General features: G+C 42.0%; 1 protein-coding gene across 2 annotated transcripts in view; it reads right to left on the bottom strand.

The window, feature by feature from the left end:
- wif1 (wnt inhibitory factor 1) overlaps window positions 1–18,099 on the bottom strand; it is a 30,570-nt gene extending 12,471 nt beyond the window's left edge. The window contains exons 1-6 of one of the 2 annotated variants that reach the window (XM_086009267.1): window positions 17,753–18,095; window positions 16,770–16,909; window positions 8,705–8,813; window positions 5,954–6,094; window positions 4,451–4,546; window positions 309–404 (exon numbers count right to left, since the gene is read on the bottom strand). In XM_086009267.1, the coding sequence (XP_085865393.1) occupies window positions 309–404; window positions 4,451–4,546; window positions 5,954–6,094; window positions 8,705–8,813; window positions 16,770–16,909; window positions 17,753–17,891 (721 nt within the window). In that variant the 5' untranslated portion in view covers window positions 17,892–18,095. Of the gene's footprint in view, window positions 1–308; window positions 405–4,450; window positions 4,547–5,953; window positions 6,095–8,704; window positions 8,814–16,769; window positions 16,910–17,752 lie in introns of both variants that reach the window. The other variant, XM_086009268.1, reaches the window with a different exon arrangement.
- Window positions 18,100–18,593: the final 494 nt, after the last annotated feature.

Raw genomic sequence — 18,593 nt, 5'->3', positions numbered from 1 at the left:
TATCAGTGCTGGAAGAGCTGAGTAATAGCTGACAGTAATCGGTTGATAACAATGCATTTTGGAAGATATGCATATCCCAGAATGAACAAATATCACTTTTTTTCCTGTAACTGTTGACCAGATCTGTGTGTGTGGGGCGGGTAGGGGATATTTCTATAATTCTAAGTACAGCTTGGTGTTATTATAGCTGACCAGGTGGTGTTCGGTGACCACACTGCGATAAGTGTGCTACTCCCCAGCACAAAAACACACCAAAATATATCTGAATGAAATAAAGGAAGTAGAGTTTCTCAGCCATGTTCTTTTACCTTTATCGCAGTTAATACCAAAGTATCCAGGGGGACAGATACACAACCCTGGGCTGACACAGAGTCCTCCGTTCAGACATCTGGGAGCACACAGAGCTAACAAAATGAAACAAAAAGGACGTTTTAATGAACTTGTGGAAATGCACTGATTCTCAGATTAGCATGACTTAGAAATGTTTTACTAATTAATTAGTTGTTCATCTTAAAGAATCTGTTTTTTTTTTTAAAGATACTTTTCTCCCGCTGCTTGTTCCACCTCCGTTTGCTTTGCCAACCTAACTGAGGCAGCAGGCAACCTGCTCCCAGGACTCTGCAATGAGGCTAGGAGGTGGGCTGGAGTAGCCTAAAGCGCCTTAAAATATAGGGGTAAATTTACTCTCCGTGTGATGCCTCTCCAATAAAAAAAATTGCAAACAGCGCTAACTTGCCTGACCCCACATACTCTGGCGGGGTGAGTGACGGGCTCAGTCCCGATATAATTGCTGGGCTCGCTGGCTTCTGCATTTTCAGGCCCACTTTGTACATCTTATTTTATGTTGCACATCTTAAAGTAAAAATTGAAAGGACTGATATTTCGGACACTTGTACAATTTCCCCGGGTGTCAAAGTCAGGGAAGAGAGGCAAAGGCTCGGAACGTCAGGTCCCTGGCCCCTTTAACATTACTCCAGGATTTCTGGGACTTTTCCTGCAGGGGTGAAGCTTGGTCTACAGATGCAGAAGGCACATGTCCAATGTAAATGAGGTGGTGCTCCCAGCCTCCCATCTTATTCCCCGATGTGTTCGCTGGCTGGGACACCCCTTCTACCAGCAACTAGGTCCTGCCAGGGGACAGGCCTGTGGAAAGGGCAGGAAATTTCAATGATCTTGGGGCTAGACAACAGCAGCACACTTCAGGAGCACTGCCGCTGTCTAGTGCTGGGGTTGGGGGCTGACGGGGAAGGAAAATTCAATCTATAATGTCTAGATTACTTCAGATGAGTAAAAGAATATATATTTTTCCTTTTGTTGGCCTAAGTAGGGTGAAGTTAAAAACGCCACAAACCAGGTCAAGATAAATAGAACAACAGGGCAATTTTTACAAGATTATGATAATTAAGTGCAAAATATTGACAAAAACATTTCACATTTTAATTCAAATTTACTCTGCACTATCAAAAATTAAACTTACACAACATTTAACTTTTACATGCCCCTAGAATTTTTCCTCAGTGAATGTATTTTTAGTAAATGTGGACAAAGAAAGCCACAATATGCCAAAGTAATCATTGGTATGTATCAGTGTCAGCGGTGGCTCAGTTGGTAGCACACGCACCTCTGAGTCAGGACTTGAGCACAAAGTTAGGCTGACCCTCCAGTGTAGTGCTGAGGGAGTGCTACACTGTCGGAGGTTCCGTCTTTTGGATGAGATGTTAAACCGAGGCCCCGTCTGCTCTCTCAGGTGGATATAAAAGATCCCATGGCACTATTTCGAAGAGGAGCAGGGGAGTTATCCCCGGTGTCCTGGCCAATATTTATCCCTCAACCAACATAACAAAAACTGGTCATTATCACATAGCTGTTTGTGGGACCTTGCTGTGTGCAAATTGGCTGCCGCGTTTCCCACATTACAACAGTGAATCCACTTCAAAAGTACTTTGGCTGTAAAGCACTTTGAGACATCTGGTGGTCGTGAAAGGCTCTATATAAATGCAAGTCTTTCTTTTCTTGCTGTAAAAAAAACTGTAGAAATCTGTGATTTGGTTATTCTGTGAACAGAACAGGAATAATCTCGAGACACCCACTGTTCATTCAGAGCTGGGGTTTTTTGTTATAGGACACAGGTGAACTTGAAATATTTTCATATTTATGGCCCCGATTTTTGGCTTGTGTGGGAAATGGTCGGGTTTCCCCGAATGTGGGGTTTCTGACACACATAAAAAAGTGTCAGCCAGCTCCACGCAATTTTCACTCAATTGGCCAATTAATTCCCAGCATGTGGGAAGCCTTGCTAATTGTCCAATTCGAGTTAGAAATCCCCACAGTATGATGTCATCATTCGTGGTGCTTTCATAGTGTCCAGCAAGCTTCTCCACCTCTGCAGGCTTCTCAGCCACTCTTGCACAATGGCAGAGGAGCCTGCACCAGCTGTGGCCAGTGCCAGACCCCGAGCTGCCTCCAAATTCGACAAGGCTTCACTGCAGGCATTATTGGATGGGGTTAAGGCCCACAGGGAGGTCCTCTTCCCTAGCTCAGGGAGGAAGAGGCCTCCCACTGAGACCAATGCTGCATGGATGCAGGTGTCAGCAGATGCCAACTCGCTAGGAGTCACCAGAAGAGCCTTGGCATTACATCTCTATCTCCTTCCTTTACTCCCCCACAGTACCATCCAGAGCCCTCATCCTCACTGTGGAGGAGGAAGAGGCTGTGCAGCCAGACTCCTCAGAGCAAGCTCCAACCTCTGAGGGCACAGCATCAGCAGAAGTAAGCGCACCCAGCACCAGCACAGACACTCACACCTCGGGGGGACCTTCGGAACATAGAGTAGTGTTGTCACCTGGTGTTTCACAGCTCACAAGTGAGCCTCAGCAGATTCTGGAGACAGGGACAGCAGTGGAGAGTCCTCGTCGGAGGGCGCAGGACTCTGCCAGCTCAGCTCTGCTGCGCTGCATGTCGACCCTCTGACTCTGGGTCCATCCACAAGAGAAGAGGTGATGGATCTCCATGCACAGATGCAGGAGTCTCTGGCAGGTTTTGTCTTCAGGGTCGCTGCAAGTGTGGAGCGAATGGAGGAGTCCATAGCGACCATGAGCAGAGCCTTTGTGGAGTCATTGGCGCATGAACGCATCACCATGGAAAGGTTGGCAACCTCCATGCAGGAGATAACTCGCCAGGGTATGGAAAACATGGTGATTGCTCATAAGAGAATGACATCTCTTGAGGAGCGTTGGCCATCTGTTGAACAGAGAAACCAGATCTTCATGGAAGTCCTTCTGAGCAGGACTCCCAGTGCAGAAACGGGTCCCACTGGCCCCCTAAAGCGCAGCAAGGTGCTCTCAAGCCACTTCCAAGCGCTGGCCCCTTCTGGCCTGTGCAGCTTCAGGTGAGTGAGCAACAGCCTGGTGCTCCTGGTGCTCATCCTGCTGTTCCTGGTTCTGCTGCTGCCGCCTCTGCTGTTGGAGATCCTCTAATGCCAGGAAGGGAAGGTACCAAAGGCCTCCCATGCTTCTGGCAGATGCCTCCGTTGAGGAGGTGCTGAGTTAGGGTGGTGAGAGGGGCTTCCCAGGAGCTCACACTGGAGAAGTGTGTGAGGCTCCAACTTTCTACAGCTGCTCCTAAGGCTTCAAAAAGTTCCCCCAAGCCTTGATCAACAAGGTCCTGCAGCCTGCAAATGCTGCCTCTTTAAATCTCTTCAGCCCTCAGCGACCTGCTGCTGCAAGCAAGCAAGCCAGCTGTTTTCACGCCAGCTCTCATCGGCGGGGTTCCCCGCAGGCGGGTTTCATGTGGGGAAAGCCCCAAAGTCACAACGGCCCCGGAAAATCTTCCTTAACAAGGAGATCATTGGTGATTAGTGCTCCGACGAGCAGTCCCGCCAGCGGCGGCCGGGACTGAAGCGGGTTGCGGGGAAACGGCGGTCCGAAAGTCGGACGGGGCGGGGAATCAGGCGGGGGGGTCCCGACCCGCTTTTTCGCCAATTTTCGGCCCCCGGCCGCATGAAAAGCCACCCAACGGCGGCCAGAAAATCGGGGCCATAATACTTTATTTAATCCGCTATTTTAGCTTACAAAATAACTCAACTAGTTTTGGTTTAATTTATTCATTCCTAAATTTATTCTCGTGCGCCTTCAATCTTCTCCCTTCTGTAGGTTTTCTGCATCACATCCCTGCCAAGAGGCCAGACAATACAGCTCTGTGACTGGCTGCTGGAAGGTGTGAGAGAGCCGCCAGGTGATTTGCCTGCCAACTTTCCTTCCCTTCCCCTGGGTAGCTTGAAGCAACAACATAAGAAAAAAGGCACACTGTCTCATTGAACAGAAAGCAGTGCATCAGTTACAGAACAGATCAATCTATGATACATGCATAAAACTTTGTTCATCTGATTAACTGTGTGAAATTTTTAACCCAGTGTAAATGATAGTCTGTGGGCTTCTGTTTTAAATGTTACCTTTCTCACAATGAGGTCCATAGAATCCATCGGGGCACTCACAGACCTGTCTCTCTGTACAGTAACCTCCGTTGCGACATCCCCCTGGGCATTTGGCTTTGCACACAAGAAAAGAAATGCCTGTAAATATTCAATAACTAATGCACATATAATTTTTGCTGCCTTTGCATAATTCATAAATACATAATTTCTGAAGAATGACAAATATTTAGCAATAAGAGTAAGCAATTTGCTCTACGCCAATTAATGTAAGCACAGATTTGGTTTAGTGGCATTTTTTCCAAAATTGCAGCTAGCCAGGGTACTTTCCTGTACTTAATAAATGGTTCCATAATTATTGGGTTTTTTTTTCAATTGAATGTCTATTTAGGCTGAAATATTCAAGGTTTAATTTTAAATTTGTATTTATAGCCTTTTATAATTGTTAACCTTTCTGGTCAGTTTTTTTAAATTCCAAGTATAAAACACAAATTAAAATTCAGAAAAACAAACAAGCATTCCCACAACAGGAAAGCCTATACATTTCCTGGCCCGGGGGGGAGGGGGAGGATAGCAGGATGGAACCTTACCCTCTATAATTATTGTACTAGTAGATAGACATTCTGATATGGATAATGACATCATTGGGCCCCAATCTGCATACTTAAAGAAGGACCCCACTTTCTTCCTGTGAGTGTCCTGTTCAAAAGCAGCACGGTGGCATAGTGGTTAGCACTGTTGCCTCACAGCGCCAGGGACCCGGGTTCGAATCCGGCCTCGGGTGACTGTCTGTGTGGAGTTTGCACATTCTCCCCGTGTTTGCGTGGGTTTCCTCCAGGTGCTCCGGTTTCCTCCCACAGTCCAAAGATGTGCGGGTTAGGATGATTGGCTATGATAAATTGACCCTTAGTGTTAGGGGGATTAAAATATGTGGGGTTACGGGGATAGGGTGGGATATGTGTCGGTGCAGGCTCGATGGGCCGAAATGGCCTCTATCTGCACTGTGGGCTTTCTGTGTGATTCTGTGTGAAAAGAGCAGGTTATGATCGGGACATGGCAGCAAGGCAATGGGATCGGAGGGGGGTAAGTGACTGGCCTCATTTTTACTGCCCCCCTGCCCAGTTTCCGCCAGGCTAGGGGAGTTAAAATCAGGCCGACGTTTCAGTGAGAAACCTCAATTTAAAATGACTGAGTACAGATTAAAATCTTCCTTCTGGACTATAATTTTAATCAAAATCAGATTATGGATTATACATCGTTAAAATAGGCAATTTACCCATGGTCAAGGCACATCTCCGAGGTATTAGGTTTCTATAGTGAACATTTTTTTTACATTTATCGGGTGCAGCATTTGTTTCATGACTTTTTTTTTATTGTATTCAAATTTCTAGCAAGATTATTTAATATACCACTAATCTGAATCAGAAAAGAATGAATTGTATAAACTTACATGTTTCAACTTGTTTATAGCCAATGTATCTGAATGACAAAAGCAGCATAATAATCAGGAAAAGCTTTGTTTACCTCTTTGACAAGTTTTGAAGAAAATTGCATTGTGAGGTGTTCGAAGAACAACATTCCCTTCAACATCCATAATGACCACAGTGACCTCAAACGCTGCTACCCCATCCTGGCTGCCAAGGCAAGGAAATCCAATCTGTACAACTAACATGTCACAACAGCTTATATCAATACTGAAAATTATAAAACCGTTCCTGTTCATGATCTGCATTTGCACATTTAATATACTAATATCTGAAAAATTTCCAAATGTTAAGGAGAAGGAATGTTGAGGGGGTGTACTCTGATCAAGGCACATCCTTTCCTTTTTAGTAATATACACATCCTACCTACCCAGAAATTACTTTGATGGCTTAATTGGAAAAAGTAATTTTGTTGCATGGATGGAGCCCCTGAAATAGGGCATCTCCTCTTTCCCCATCTTAGTCCACTCTGCAGATGACTCTGATAGGATGTGTCCCCAATTGACTCCATAGGAAATAGTGGGCACTGTAACTTCAGACTGGCTTGGGAGCAGCCTTTGATAGTCTGGGCCCATTTACAGGCTCAGACCCGGTGCTGCGCCAGCGGTGTATGCCCAATCAGTGAGGCCTGAGGCTGCCTTGAAATTGGGCCTCGGGTTCAGTCTACATCTTCCGTGCCTCCACAGGCAGCTCGCCCAGTGATAAATAATGAATTCAGTTAAGTTTTGGGAAGGGGATTGGAGCGGGAAATGGGGATGGGGGGTGGGGGATGGGGAAGAGGCTGATTGCCAGGATTGTGGAGTTGATGGTGAGGGGGGAGGGGAGGTAGCACTCATTCTCCTCCAGGCTCTACAGAAACTTTTTTTTATTGAAGCAGTTACCTTTAGTGTGCAGCCATGGGGACCGCTGAAGAATCCTGAGCTGCTCATTGGGAACAAATTTTGCAAAAGGGGTCTTTCAACAGGCATTAGCCCCTTATTAACATATTTAGGGGGCAAACGCCTGTTTCAGACATCCACCTGGCACACCTAAAAAAAGTCCCCACAAATTTAGTAGTGGAACCAACGCTTGCGCAGAATGGGCGCAGTCTATCCCACTGCTAAACTGGTTTGCTCATTTCTACCCCCTTGACTGCAGAGAGGTACTCAGTCTGTTCTAAAGTCATGGCCCCCTGTGTTGCTTATGCAGCAGCTGCTGGGCATGGATTTCATCAGCAACATCACTGCAGCAGCCAAGCTGAAGAGGTTCCATGCCATTGCAAAAAATAATATTTTTTTTTACTAAAACATCAAAGTGATTTCAGGTAACATACATCATTTTCTCCTATAAAAAGGGACATTTTAAACACAAAATACTCTTCCCAGACTTTACTTCCTCTTTAACAGCCCTCTCCACTGAAAACATTGAGAAATAAGCCTGACTATTACCGAACTAGTCTCAAAAGTTAACAAACATTTCTATATTGTATTATACAGGAACTCACTGGTATTTAGCTCTGGATATACTTTAACCTCCTCCTTGAAATTTCGACATCAGTGTTTTTTTCCAGACAATATGGCTTTTGATTTTTTTTTGACACATTTCCAGCTCATAGGATGAAACACAGGGGTTCAGTAACTTTAATAGAGCTGCACTGTTGAGCAAGTACTATTGTTCAGTCCCAACTGTACAAGATCATGTGAATTTCCACCACCCAGTAAAGTGATCTTTATAGTAAAGTAATTTTACCAGTAACACAATAGATCAGTAAAGTATACTGCTGTGATGAGCGAAGTAATTTTATTACAGATCATCTTGAAGAGCTTTATCATTTAAATTACCTGGGATTTAATCAATGTTATCAATAAGTTCAGAAAATGTATAAACATAATAACTTCATTCTGAACTGCTTAATCCATGCAAGCTATATTTCATTGATTTTTTTTTCCCCCCCAAAGTATTTTTTAAACTCAGTGAACTGAAAATAAATCTAGTAAAAATTAGGAAAGTGCTGTAAGAGCCAACGGCTTCGTGAGAAATAGGAAGAAAACTGGAGGGGAAATACTTTTTTAAAAATTACAGATTTTCTTCTCCCCTTCTGACGATGCTGATTAGTGCAGACAACCCTCTGGTGCCTTGCATTTTGTGTGTGAGCCTAGCAGTGAGTGTTGTCAGGCAATTGAAGCATGGGGGGCATCATAGTCAAGCCTTATCCTGCCTTCACATGCACAATCCAGCAGGGGTCGCTGTGCCAAACTTATTCTCCCTCCCTTGCCAGCAATGCTGGGGCCAATTGTAGTGTTCAACTGCTGCCCAGACTAAGATCATCTCTCTCAGCACAGATCAGGGGATCAGACCTTAACTTCCTCCAATCTTGTGGCTCAATGCCACGTCAAGCAATGCATTTACCCACCCCGAGCCTTTGGAAGAGCAAAAATCACATTTTTAATTTGACCTTTTTAAATCTACCTATATTCAGTTTCTATATTTCCCACATTACAACAGTGACTACACTCCAAAAGTATTTCATTGGCTGTGAAGCGCTTTGAGACATCCGGTGGTTGTGAAAGGTGCTATATAAATGCAAGTCTTTTCTTTCTTTCTTTCAGTTTACTTTGAATCATTGTTAATTATATTCACGTGAACATCTTTTTACAACTTAAACGTGAGAAAGCTGTTTTATGGTTTTGCTTTCCAAAATGGTTCTTTTTAGTACAAGTAAAGCAGGCAGGTGGTAGTTCAAAAGTTCAGACATTTGAAAACAATGTACTTAACACTGAAAGGAAGTGAGGAACACATAAGATTTACTGACCTGTGGCCTTGTGTGAGATTGTTGCTCGCAATGGAATGTTCACAGTTGGATCTCCCATAACATCTTTATCCAATGACCGAAGTGATTGGAATTCATAAAAATACAGAGCCTGTAATGATCGTTTATAGAGCTAAAATTAATTTGTTTTCCGATGGTTCATTTTTCTCACGTGAACTGCCACACAACTTTTTTCAAGACTTTACAGATGAATTCTTCAGTAATTTTCAAATCTAAAAAAGGATCACAACTGAGAATTTTAGAATATTTCAAAACATGTCCAGTTTGTGTAAATTCAGATTATGAAGGTTACCTATGTTTCTTTCAGGTAAGTGCAGTTTTGTGGTTATGAATATGCATGGGCCTTACAAAAACATGAAGCTGAGCTTCCAGATGGCCCAGTGAGAGACTGTAGTGCCTGGTGTCGTACTGTCCCAGGTTGAAACCCCAATCTGCGCTGATTTAGTTGATCTTATCCTAGGTAGTAGTTAGGACTAGGGAGGGAGGAAAAAATAGTCAGCGTCTCCCTCCTAATTGCTACTGTGTGACTCCTGCTGGAACTCGCATACGTGTATATATTAAGGACAGTGTTAGGTGGAACTTGATGCCTTTTACAGTTGAATAGCTTACCAGTGTTCACTGTCTAGAGTTGCATATGGGTAAGGTTCTAGAGGGCACTTGTGCCTATGGTACTGTACCCCAGCAAGAGCCACCACTTTCAGCAGAGAGGGAAAAACTGGTGAAAAATGTGTGCAGGGATCCAAATTTGAGGCTTGGATTCAAACACCTGAAATCCAATTCAGGTTTGAACAGGACTCTTTCGACTATATGCTTTTCTGTAAATAACACATTCCAAAACGCAAAGATCACAGTTATTGATTATAAAACTTTTAATCAACATAACCATATTATGATAATAGAACAGGAAAGATTAAAATAAGTTAGGTTAAAATGATTTTTTAAAAATAATTTACTAGTTATAGATCAGGATCTACTACTTTTTCACTGGAATGGCTCAACAACAACAACTTGTATTTATATAGCGCCTTTAACATAGTAAAACATCCCAAGGGGCTTCACAGGAGTGTTATAAAACAAAAAGTTTGACACCGAGCCACATAAGGAGAAATTTGGGCAGGTGACCAAAAGCTTGGTCAGAGAGGTAGGTTTTAAGGAGTGTCTTAATTAGGAGGAAAGAGAGGTCGAGAGGCTCAACAAAAGAACCCAAACCATTCATTAAGAAGTCTGAAAGAGAGGATGAATGAATTCTGCCTTAAAAATCAAGTTACGTATTATAGGGCACATCTTTATTAAACCGAAGATGAATGCTTGTAGTGAGGTCACTGAATTTTCATCATATAATGGAGCAGAGCATTTATGATCATGTTGAGATTGATCCTTCTGCTAAATTTTGATGGGGAAAGATATGGTCATTATCGGAAATTCTGTATTATGGTTGCAGATGGGCTTTCTATTTCAAACGCTTAACCGTCTTAGGAAAAACAATAATTCACACATTTAAATGCCATCAGAAATATTTGGATGTGATGTGCATTTTTTTTTTAAATCGAAGTCTGAAGGAAGAAACAATAAATGGCATTGCTTTTGATACCAGAACAGTTGTATGAGGTATCTGTTTCAGTTTTAGTAAACTCCCTTTGGAGTTCAGGTGAAATCTTAAACTGTAAATAAAACTTGGATGCTTTACAATGCCATTTGCATCCCAACATCATTTCTGGCTCAATCAATTCTGGGTATCTCTATTTTGTATATTATATATACAAATGCCAAGTGGGTTGCAATATTCCATTTCAAAATGGATTGAAAAACTCCAAAGCCAGGCTTCATCCTTTGAAAAAAGTAAGTGTCAACATGTACCTGCAGTACCAGTAGGTAGCCGTGCAAAATGGCTGATTTTCATATTAAATCTGTTAATGGTAATGATAGGATGCCAAAGGCAGTACTTGATATGAGAAACTTATTACAGTACTCTGAATCATTCTGTGCTGCCACATACTGGCCACCTGGAAGACTGCGCCTCGACTCACTCGCTCATGAATACATTTGGCAGAAAAATTATCCCCTCCCCACCACCGCCCCTCACTGAGATGAGCTGGGGGCTTGGTACCTCCTATTACCTACCCTCCCCACCCCCCCCCCCCCAAAAAAAATAGAAAATTGTGATGGCTGATGAGCCTCTTCCAATCACCCCCGCAACAAATCGCTACTTGTGTACCAATGAGGCTTCCACTAACAAGAATTTTGGGCCTGCAGGGAGGGTTCCACATTCCTTCTGCACACAACCGCCACTGACAAAAAAAATCTGAAGCTCATCCTTACCCCTAACCCTTCTACTGAAGATTTTGGGGGCTCTGAGCGAGGGAAGTTTTAAGTCAGTGACACTCTGCTGATGTATGGGCTGAACTCGGGCTGGTCTTTGGCTCCACCAGTGCTCTAGGACCAGAGAGGTGATTCAAGGGCCAGAGACAGAGACAGATACAGACATTAGGGGTGCAAAGATAGATTCATGAAACAATGAAACAGACATTGGGAGCCAGAAAAAGACAGTTTTGGGGGAAGAGAGAAAGAGAAAGTGATATTGGAGAGCCAGAGATTGGGGGGTAGCCAGAGAGAGAAATTAAGAACAGAGAGAGAAACTGATGGGATAGAAAAAGTGAGATTGTCTGCACAGTGGCAGAGGTTAGTTTTTTTTAATTTGTTCTTGGGATGTGGACAACACTGGGCAGTCAGCATGTATTGCCCATCCCTAGTTGCCCACGTAGTGTGGGACTGGAGCCATCTGTAGGCCAGACCAGGTAGGAATGACAGTGAACCAGTTGGGCTTTTATGTCAAGCTATCAGCTTTTGATGGTCATTTTCTCTGGTGTCAGCCTACAAATGACCAGATTTATTACAATTTGCCATGGTGGGATTTGAACGCGGGACTTCTGGGTTGCTAGGGAAACAAAGACAACATTTTCAGGGACAAAAAAAAAGAGGTTGAGACACAGATTTGAGGACAGAGAGAAATTAGTACGGCAGAGATAGAGACAGAAGTCCAAACAGGAAAAGAGAGAGATGTGGCACAGAGAAAAAGAAACATTCAGGGACAAAGAGACTGCAGTGAAAGGCAAGCAAGTTAACAGACAGAAAATAAGATCAGGGCAGAGACAGAAAGGATGGAGGAAAAATACAGATAAATAATCCAAGACACTGAAATAAGGAGACACAGAAAGGACTACAGTTGCCAACCCTCCTGGATAGTCCTGGAATCTCCAGGAATTGAAGATTAATGTCCCAGACATGGCTGCGAGCAACCCGGGAGAAAAATCATAGGGGCATTAAAGAAATTGTGTATTTCTTTTTCCATTTTCTTTTGAACACTTTCCTTTATTAGTTATAAAAATATTGCAGATGGGAAAAAAGCCCGTTTGATGGACACTGTCAAGCGTCATCCAATCGGGTAACGAAGAGTCTATTTGCTTTTGCCATCGGCGTGTCACAGGATGGATGCGTCGGGCGAGCAATGGTGGGAATGTGGGGGCGGGCGAGTTGGTGGTCATGTAATGTAACCTCCCAGAATAGATCCAACTAGAGTTGGAAACCCCAATAGGGACAAAGAGAAAAATACAAAGATCAGGGAGATTCACACTGAACCAAAAAAAAAAAAAAAAATTGTATTAAGAGAAAGCACATCTTCGAGAACAAAAGGGGCATAGACACAGAGAGCTCACAGCGACCCAATTGAGAAGATACAAACATCAGGTGAGCAAGGGGACTCACTATTAGGAACACCACAGGAGATCTACTAATTATATATTTTTTTAAACTTCGGGGGGGGATCTCTGTCTGTATTTTTGCTTTCCTTACAGTTGTGGCAGATATGCTCCATGTAGCTGATACATGAGGAAGCCATACTGAAAGATTAATGATTGTGACATTGTCACTGCAGATTCAGGTTTATCAATAAGTGATTAATTGCCAGGAAGTCTTGCAGCTACTTTACATTCGGAGGTAAATTTGAAAATTTAGTGCACCCAGCATCAATTTTAATGGATGGGAAACTGTGTGGTCGGTGAACCGAGTGTGCTGAAGCCTGCACCCAAATTCCTGCTTTCTGCTACATCACATGAAGCTCTACAGCAGGAGCAATAAATTGTAAATGTACCCCTATATAGAGAAAAAATGAGGCACAATTACCAAGCATTAATCGATCAAGTCATTTAGACAACAGTTGTAAACTATTTGAACTTTGCTATGAACCCCTTGATGAGATTACTGCCTGGAAGGTCGTTTCATATGTCCATTAAATATATGCACTTGGTGGGGGGGGGGGGGGGTGGGCACAGCATGTCAGAGCATCAATGCTCATTCCATACAGTGACTAAATTCCTAATTTCAGCCATTAATAGGTACACACATGCCACTTGCTCCATGTTTCCCAGTCCTTTTCCTTTCCAACAGATGTGCCATTGTATCTGTCTACCCACTCCATTTCCCGCAATAAGATGGAACTTTGCCCTTCTGGTTACTATATTTTGGCAAAATCTCTCGCATATTGAAAACATTCCCTAATAGAAAAAGAAAAGATTGGAAATACACAGCAGGTAAGTCAGTAACTGAAGAGAAAGCAGGTTACGATATTACAGGTGTGTAACCCTTTATTAGAACTGAAGACTGAAAGATCAACGGGCATTTTACTAAAGTTGGAAAAATTGAGAGAAGAACAGGGTGGGTGAAGAGAATCAACAGATACAACAATCACAGAGGGAGTTGTGAGGTAGCTCAGACATACAAGGAGTAAGCAGGAGTTGAATAGGTGTGAGTGAAGGCAAGAAGAACCTCAGTGGCATGGAGTGAGAAGGTTATTGGGAACAAGTGTGGGAAGTGGAGGAGGAATTCAATGGCATTTAAAATAGCTAAGAGGAGCAAAAAAAAAATGGCACGTACTCAGAAAGAATTGGTGCTTAGACTTAATTTCTATTTATGGAAATATGGATGAGATACAATTATGATTCTCTTCTGTTTTGTATAAATCCGAAGTAAAGATAGGAATGTACTGCTGTTTAATCCCTAGAATTAGAAACAACTTGCTCTATGGTTACAGCATGATCCAGATCATTAGTCTTACTCTATCTGATTTCATCAGGTGATGCTACATGGCTGCAAAGTCTCTATATTTGGTTATGGAAATACTCACTTACCATTAAGTTTAAGCCATGTTTATCTGATTTTGTTTATATGTCCCAAGAAGTAGTTTGGAAATTTTAATTATTGCCGTGTGTCGGTACGAGTGCTGATTAGAAGCCTGATCTATATCTTTCTACTGTGATGATGCCATAAATGCATTTCTGCCAGTTTGACTGAAATTAACGATTTAGAAAGTTTTTAAAAATCACTCATTCCCGTGTCCTAATGAGCCACATGAACCTGTGATGAGAGAAAGTTCACATCATGTGAAAAGGTTAATCCAGCTGTTGAATAGTAATCATCACGGATAAGTCATATGGCTGAAGTAGGCCATGCTTCATGTCTCAAAGTCTTTGTTCTTAAGCCCCTAAAGATAGCTTTGAAGTTCAGGATGAAATCCTTCTAATATGCCATTACCCCCAAGCTGCTTAACTTTCTGATTATGATCATATATGGAACAATAAATCGGTTACTTGTAAATTTTTGGCCAAGAAGGAAAAAACACTTTTTCAATAAATCTTCAGCCATTTAAAGTCTACTAATCCAATAGAATTTAACACACATTACTGAATGCTTAGAAAGTGCATTTTAATAAAACAGAAAATGGACATCAAATTTCAGTTTGTTCCCAGGCTGTAGTTGGACCGTGAAGCTGCCAGAAGATAATAGCCTACACTCTAATCCCAGAGTACTCCCTTCCTACACTAAAGCACACATCTGATCAAAGGTAAAGCCATGGGTTACTTCCTTTTTTGTTGAGATTAATGACCCTGGATACCTGGTTCTTTAGGTATTCCTTGAGCCATGGCATGAAATCCCGAAACCCAGTCAAAAACAGCAGAGTAGCAATGGGATTTAACTACTATCAGGTTACAATATTGGACCACCTCAAATGGGGTTGAAAGTTAAAGAAACAGCATTCCTCTTTGTGGGTTGTTTGGAGTTTTATTTTTGAAAGTGAAAGCAGTTCTTTGCCTAACTTCTGCTAAAATAAACATAAGATGGAATACAGTATTTATTTCAAGACCAACAGTTAAACACTGGCCGTATTTCATGGTCAGTATTTGTAGCAAAACAGAACTTTAAAATAATTCACTAATTGCTGCCTGGTGTATAATTTTACATTTTAGTTTTAGGGTCATTTTGCTACTGTATTACTATTTAGTAAAGTTATGAAACACTTTCTCCTGAAAGACGATTATACCCTTGAAATCATTTTATATATAACACAAAAAGTAGTCACCACCATGTTTTTTATATATATTAGTGTGTGTGCAGTGCATGTGCATGTGTAATAGTGGTGATTTTACTTTGTCTTCAAACCTCTTGCTTCCAGCAGGGCTATCATGGTAAATGCCAATGACCACCTTGCTTCATGTCATTCATGCATGATGGCGTCTAGACTGAAGAAATAATGATTGTGTTGGAATTACTGAAAGTTTGTCAAGTGATAATTAAGCAATTACCTGGAAATAATAAAATTAGTATATTATTACTTCTTAACTTCTATACTAAATCAAATCAGCCCCAGCCTTTGAACGTTGTTAAGCTGAGGCAGTGTCATAAAAATTCTACTGCCACAAAAATTAAAGAGAATTCTAATTCTTCACTGCTTTTTCTTTTTCTTTAGAGTGCATGTTTTCTGTTTTTGATACCTTATAACCCAGCTATAATGTTTGCCATATAAACACCAAGTTTGTGTCTGTATGATGTACAGTTCCAGTGAAACCAGATGTAGATCACAAGATAACTATCAAACCTTCTTCTGTAGGCAATAAACTCTAAGTTTGGCAGAAGTCTGAGAAGTTTATCACTGTTATTTTCTGTTAGTAGATGGAACAGATGGCTGCCACATGCATATTGTACTGAATAAAGTGGTATCTCCTGGGCCCGTTGCTTTAATCTTGGTTAGCATGCACAACACTAGGATGCAAAATACCACAGTGGAACATGATAAAAATATTAAGACTTCAAAGGAGTTCATTTTCAACAAGAGCCACTTTTCTGTAAAACAAAGCTTACAAGCTACAGGCAAAATTCACATCCACATTCAAGCTGCACTGGATATAGGCCACAAACAAGGTATTTCTTATGTTTGATGACATTACAGTTGAGAGGACAAAGTACTGGGGGGGGGGGGCAGAGAAGGGGGGAAATGATACAAGTACATGACAGCACTGGCGCAAATAGCATCCAAAAATAAAACACTGGGTAATATGAATAGAAATAAAACAAAATTAGATATTATATAATACTGGAATTCATAATTTTTCATACTGATTATTCATACCTGACAGATATATTGACAATATTAAAGTATAACCATTTTTGCATACCTTTTCATTATTTGAGCAACTGTCAATAATATCAAATATTTATTAACAATTTCATAGATTGTTTTCAAACTTCTGAATATTTTTTTTCTTGCAATGACTAACCAAGTTAGGAATTTTATTTTCAACAATACTAATTATCTAAAACAATACTATGACAAAATCTACGTGAATGCCTGTATATATCCATAAATGTGTGGTACAGTTTTCATTTTGCAGAATCAGGGTCAGCATCTAGAATACAGTCTGAAGTTGAAGATGCTTCAGATTTGTTTTCAACTGCTGATGCACTAAAAAAAAATCACCCCAAATCCGCCCAAAGTTATGTAAAAATAAAATACAATCTTCTCAAATAGATCAATGTTTTGCCACCTTCGTGTGTTATTAAATAGAGTCGAATTTTCTAAGTATATGGCTGCTTAAATTACAGAATTATAAAGTTTCCGCCCCTAAGAAAATGCAAAGCTCGCAGGCGAAGCTTGCAGGCATAATTAAGTTTTACATTGGAATATTTGTTGTGAAATCGTGTTGGCTCCAATCCTTACCTGTCCCGTCGCCTGCCAGGTGAAATTGATGGCCTGGATGTTGACTGGAATCGCTGGCATTGTCTGTTGGGCTTTCCTGAAATCATGAGTGAACGGAGCCATTTTACCGTCGGAAACGATAAGAATATCCTCTTCAAAACCTGAAATAATTTCAGGATGATTAAGAACTTAGGCTCAATATTGTGGCACCAGTTTGACGTGTGTTTTTTCGACAAATCAGCTGAATACCAAATCGTCAAACTTATCATTTCTCAGTTCGATATATTTCACGAATTTCGATATTGTGGATCATTTTAATAATGGAATAACACAATTTCCCAGATGCTTAAGGACCAATAGTAAATGTGTTATTAGATTATGAAGCAGCACAGCCTGTAACAAAGACCGCTTCAGTTTCATAAAGCTATTAGGAACATAAATCACATCCCATTTGATGCCCCATTCGTTCAACAAACATTTGTGGCTAGCACATGCACTCTTAACATTCAAGATCGATACCTATATATTTAAATAATATCAAACTGAATTTGTTAGATTTTGCGAAGAAGCAGGAATGGGTGCTTCACAACATGATGCACGCTTGCCATGGGATGCAACTCCAGGGGAGTGGGGCAATATTATTAAAAATATATAAGCAGCTAAAGCAACTTTCGGGGGAAGCACCGGAAACGTTGGGTGTACAAAAGAAAAAGTTTCCACTTAATTTCCATTCATTCAGCATAACTGTTCACGCAACACTTTGGTAAACTTAACTTCATATTCTCTGGTCCCCTCTTCAGACGCTGGCTAACCTGTTTGGTGGGGCCGCCCGCACATAACCACCAAGCACTGCCAAAGACAGCACAAGTGAGGTTTGGAATTAAATTAAAAAGGGAAAGGCAGACGTCCAACTCCCTCCAATACTCTTTAAAACGCTTCCACTTCAAGTGGAGGAAAGGTTTGCGAGCATTACATGGTAGGGACCGCTTAAGAATTGTGCTCACCTATCAAAACTCTGGCTTGATGAGCATCTATCCACATGTTGAGGCTGCCTTCAGGTTGTGTGGCTTCAGTCAGTAAAATGAGAAGTTTCACCGAAATGCAGAGGTTGACGGTTCGCACCAATGTCCTGGAGCAGCCCATCCTCAAGGCTTCCTTTCACCCTGTATGTGTGTTTGTGTTTTTCTTCTAATTCCCCCCCTTTGCCGTTTGGTGCTCTCAATGATATGATGCGCTGCGCTTCGTTCCTCTCTCGGGTGCGTATTGCTCGGCGTCCGAGCGAACGTGACTGTGTCCGGGCACGAGCGCCGCGCGCCCCTGCCGGGTTAGAGACGCACAGCGTCGCGCGCGCGCCGGGTTCCAGTCCGACGACGACGACGCGCGCTCCCGCCGAGCTCCCGAGCGCCGCTGTTGCGTTCAGCTAACAGTTAGTGGCAATAGACAAGATTTTTTTTTCGGGGGCTGTACATGAAGAAAGACTTACATTTATATAGCGCCTTTCACGACCACCGGACGTCTCAAACCGCTTTACAGTCAATGAAGTACTTTTGAAGTGTAGTCACTGTTGTAATGTGGGAAACAAGGCAGCCAATTTGTGCACAGCAAGGTCCCACAAACAGCTATGTGATGATGACCAGATAATCTTGTTTTTTGTTATGTTGGTTGAGGGATAAATATTGGCCAGGACACCGGGGATAACTCCCCAGCTCTTCGAAATAGTGCCATGGGACGGGGCCTAGGTTTAATGTCTCATCCGAAAGACAGTATAAGCTAGCCAGATCAAAAAGTACTTTAAAAAGGTGTCTTTCTTTTTTACCAAATAGAATGTCACAATAAGGTTCACAT

Source organism: Somniosus microcephalus, chromosome 16 (assembly GCF_052327205.1).
Source record: "Somniosus microcephalus isolate GS21.2 chromosome 16, FLI_Smic_1.0, whole genome shotgun sequence".
Classification (NCBI taxonomy): Eukaryota; Metazoa; Chordata; class Chondrichthyes; order Squaliformes; family Somniosidae; genus Somniosus; species Somniosus microcephalus.
Note: the sequence above shows the minus strand (reverse complement) of the source record. Positions and strands in the feature narration are given on the sequence as shown.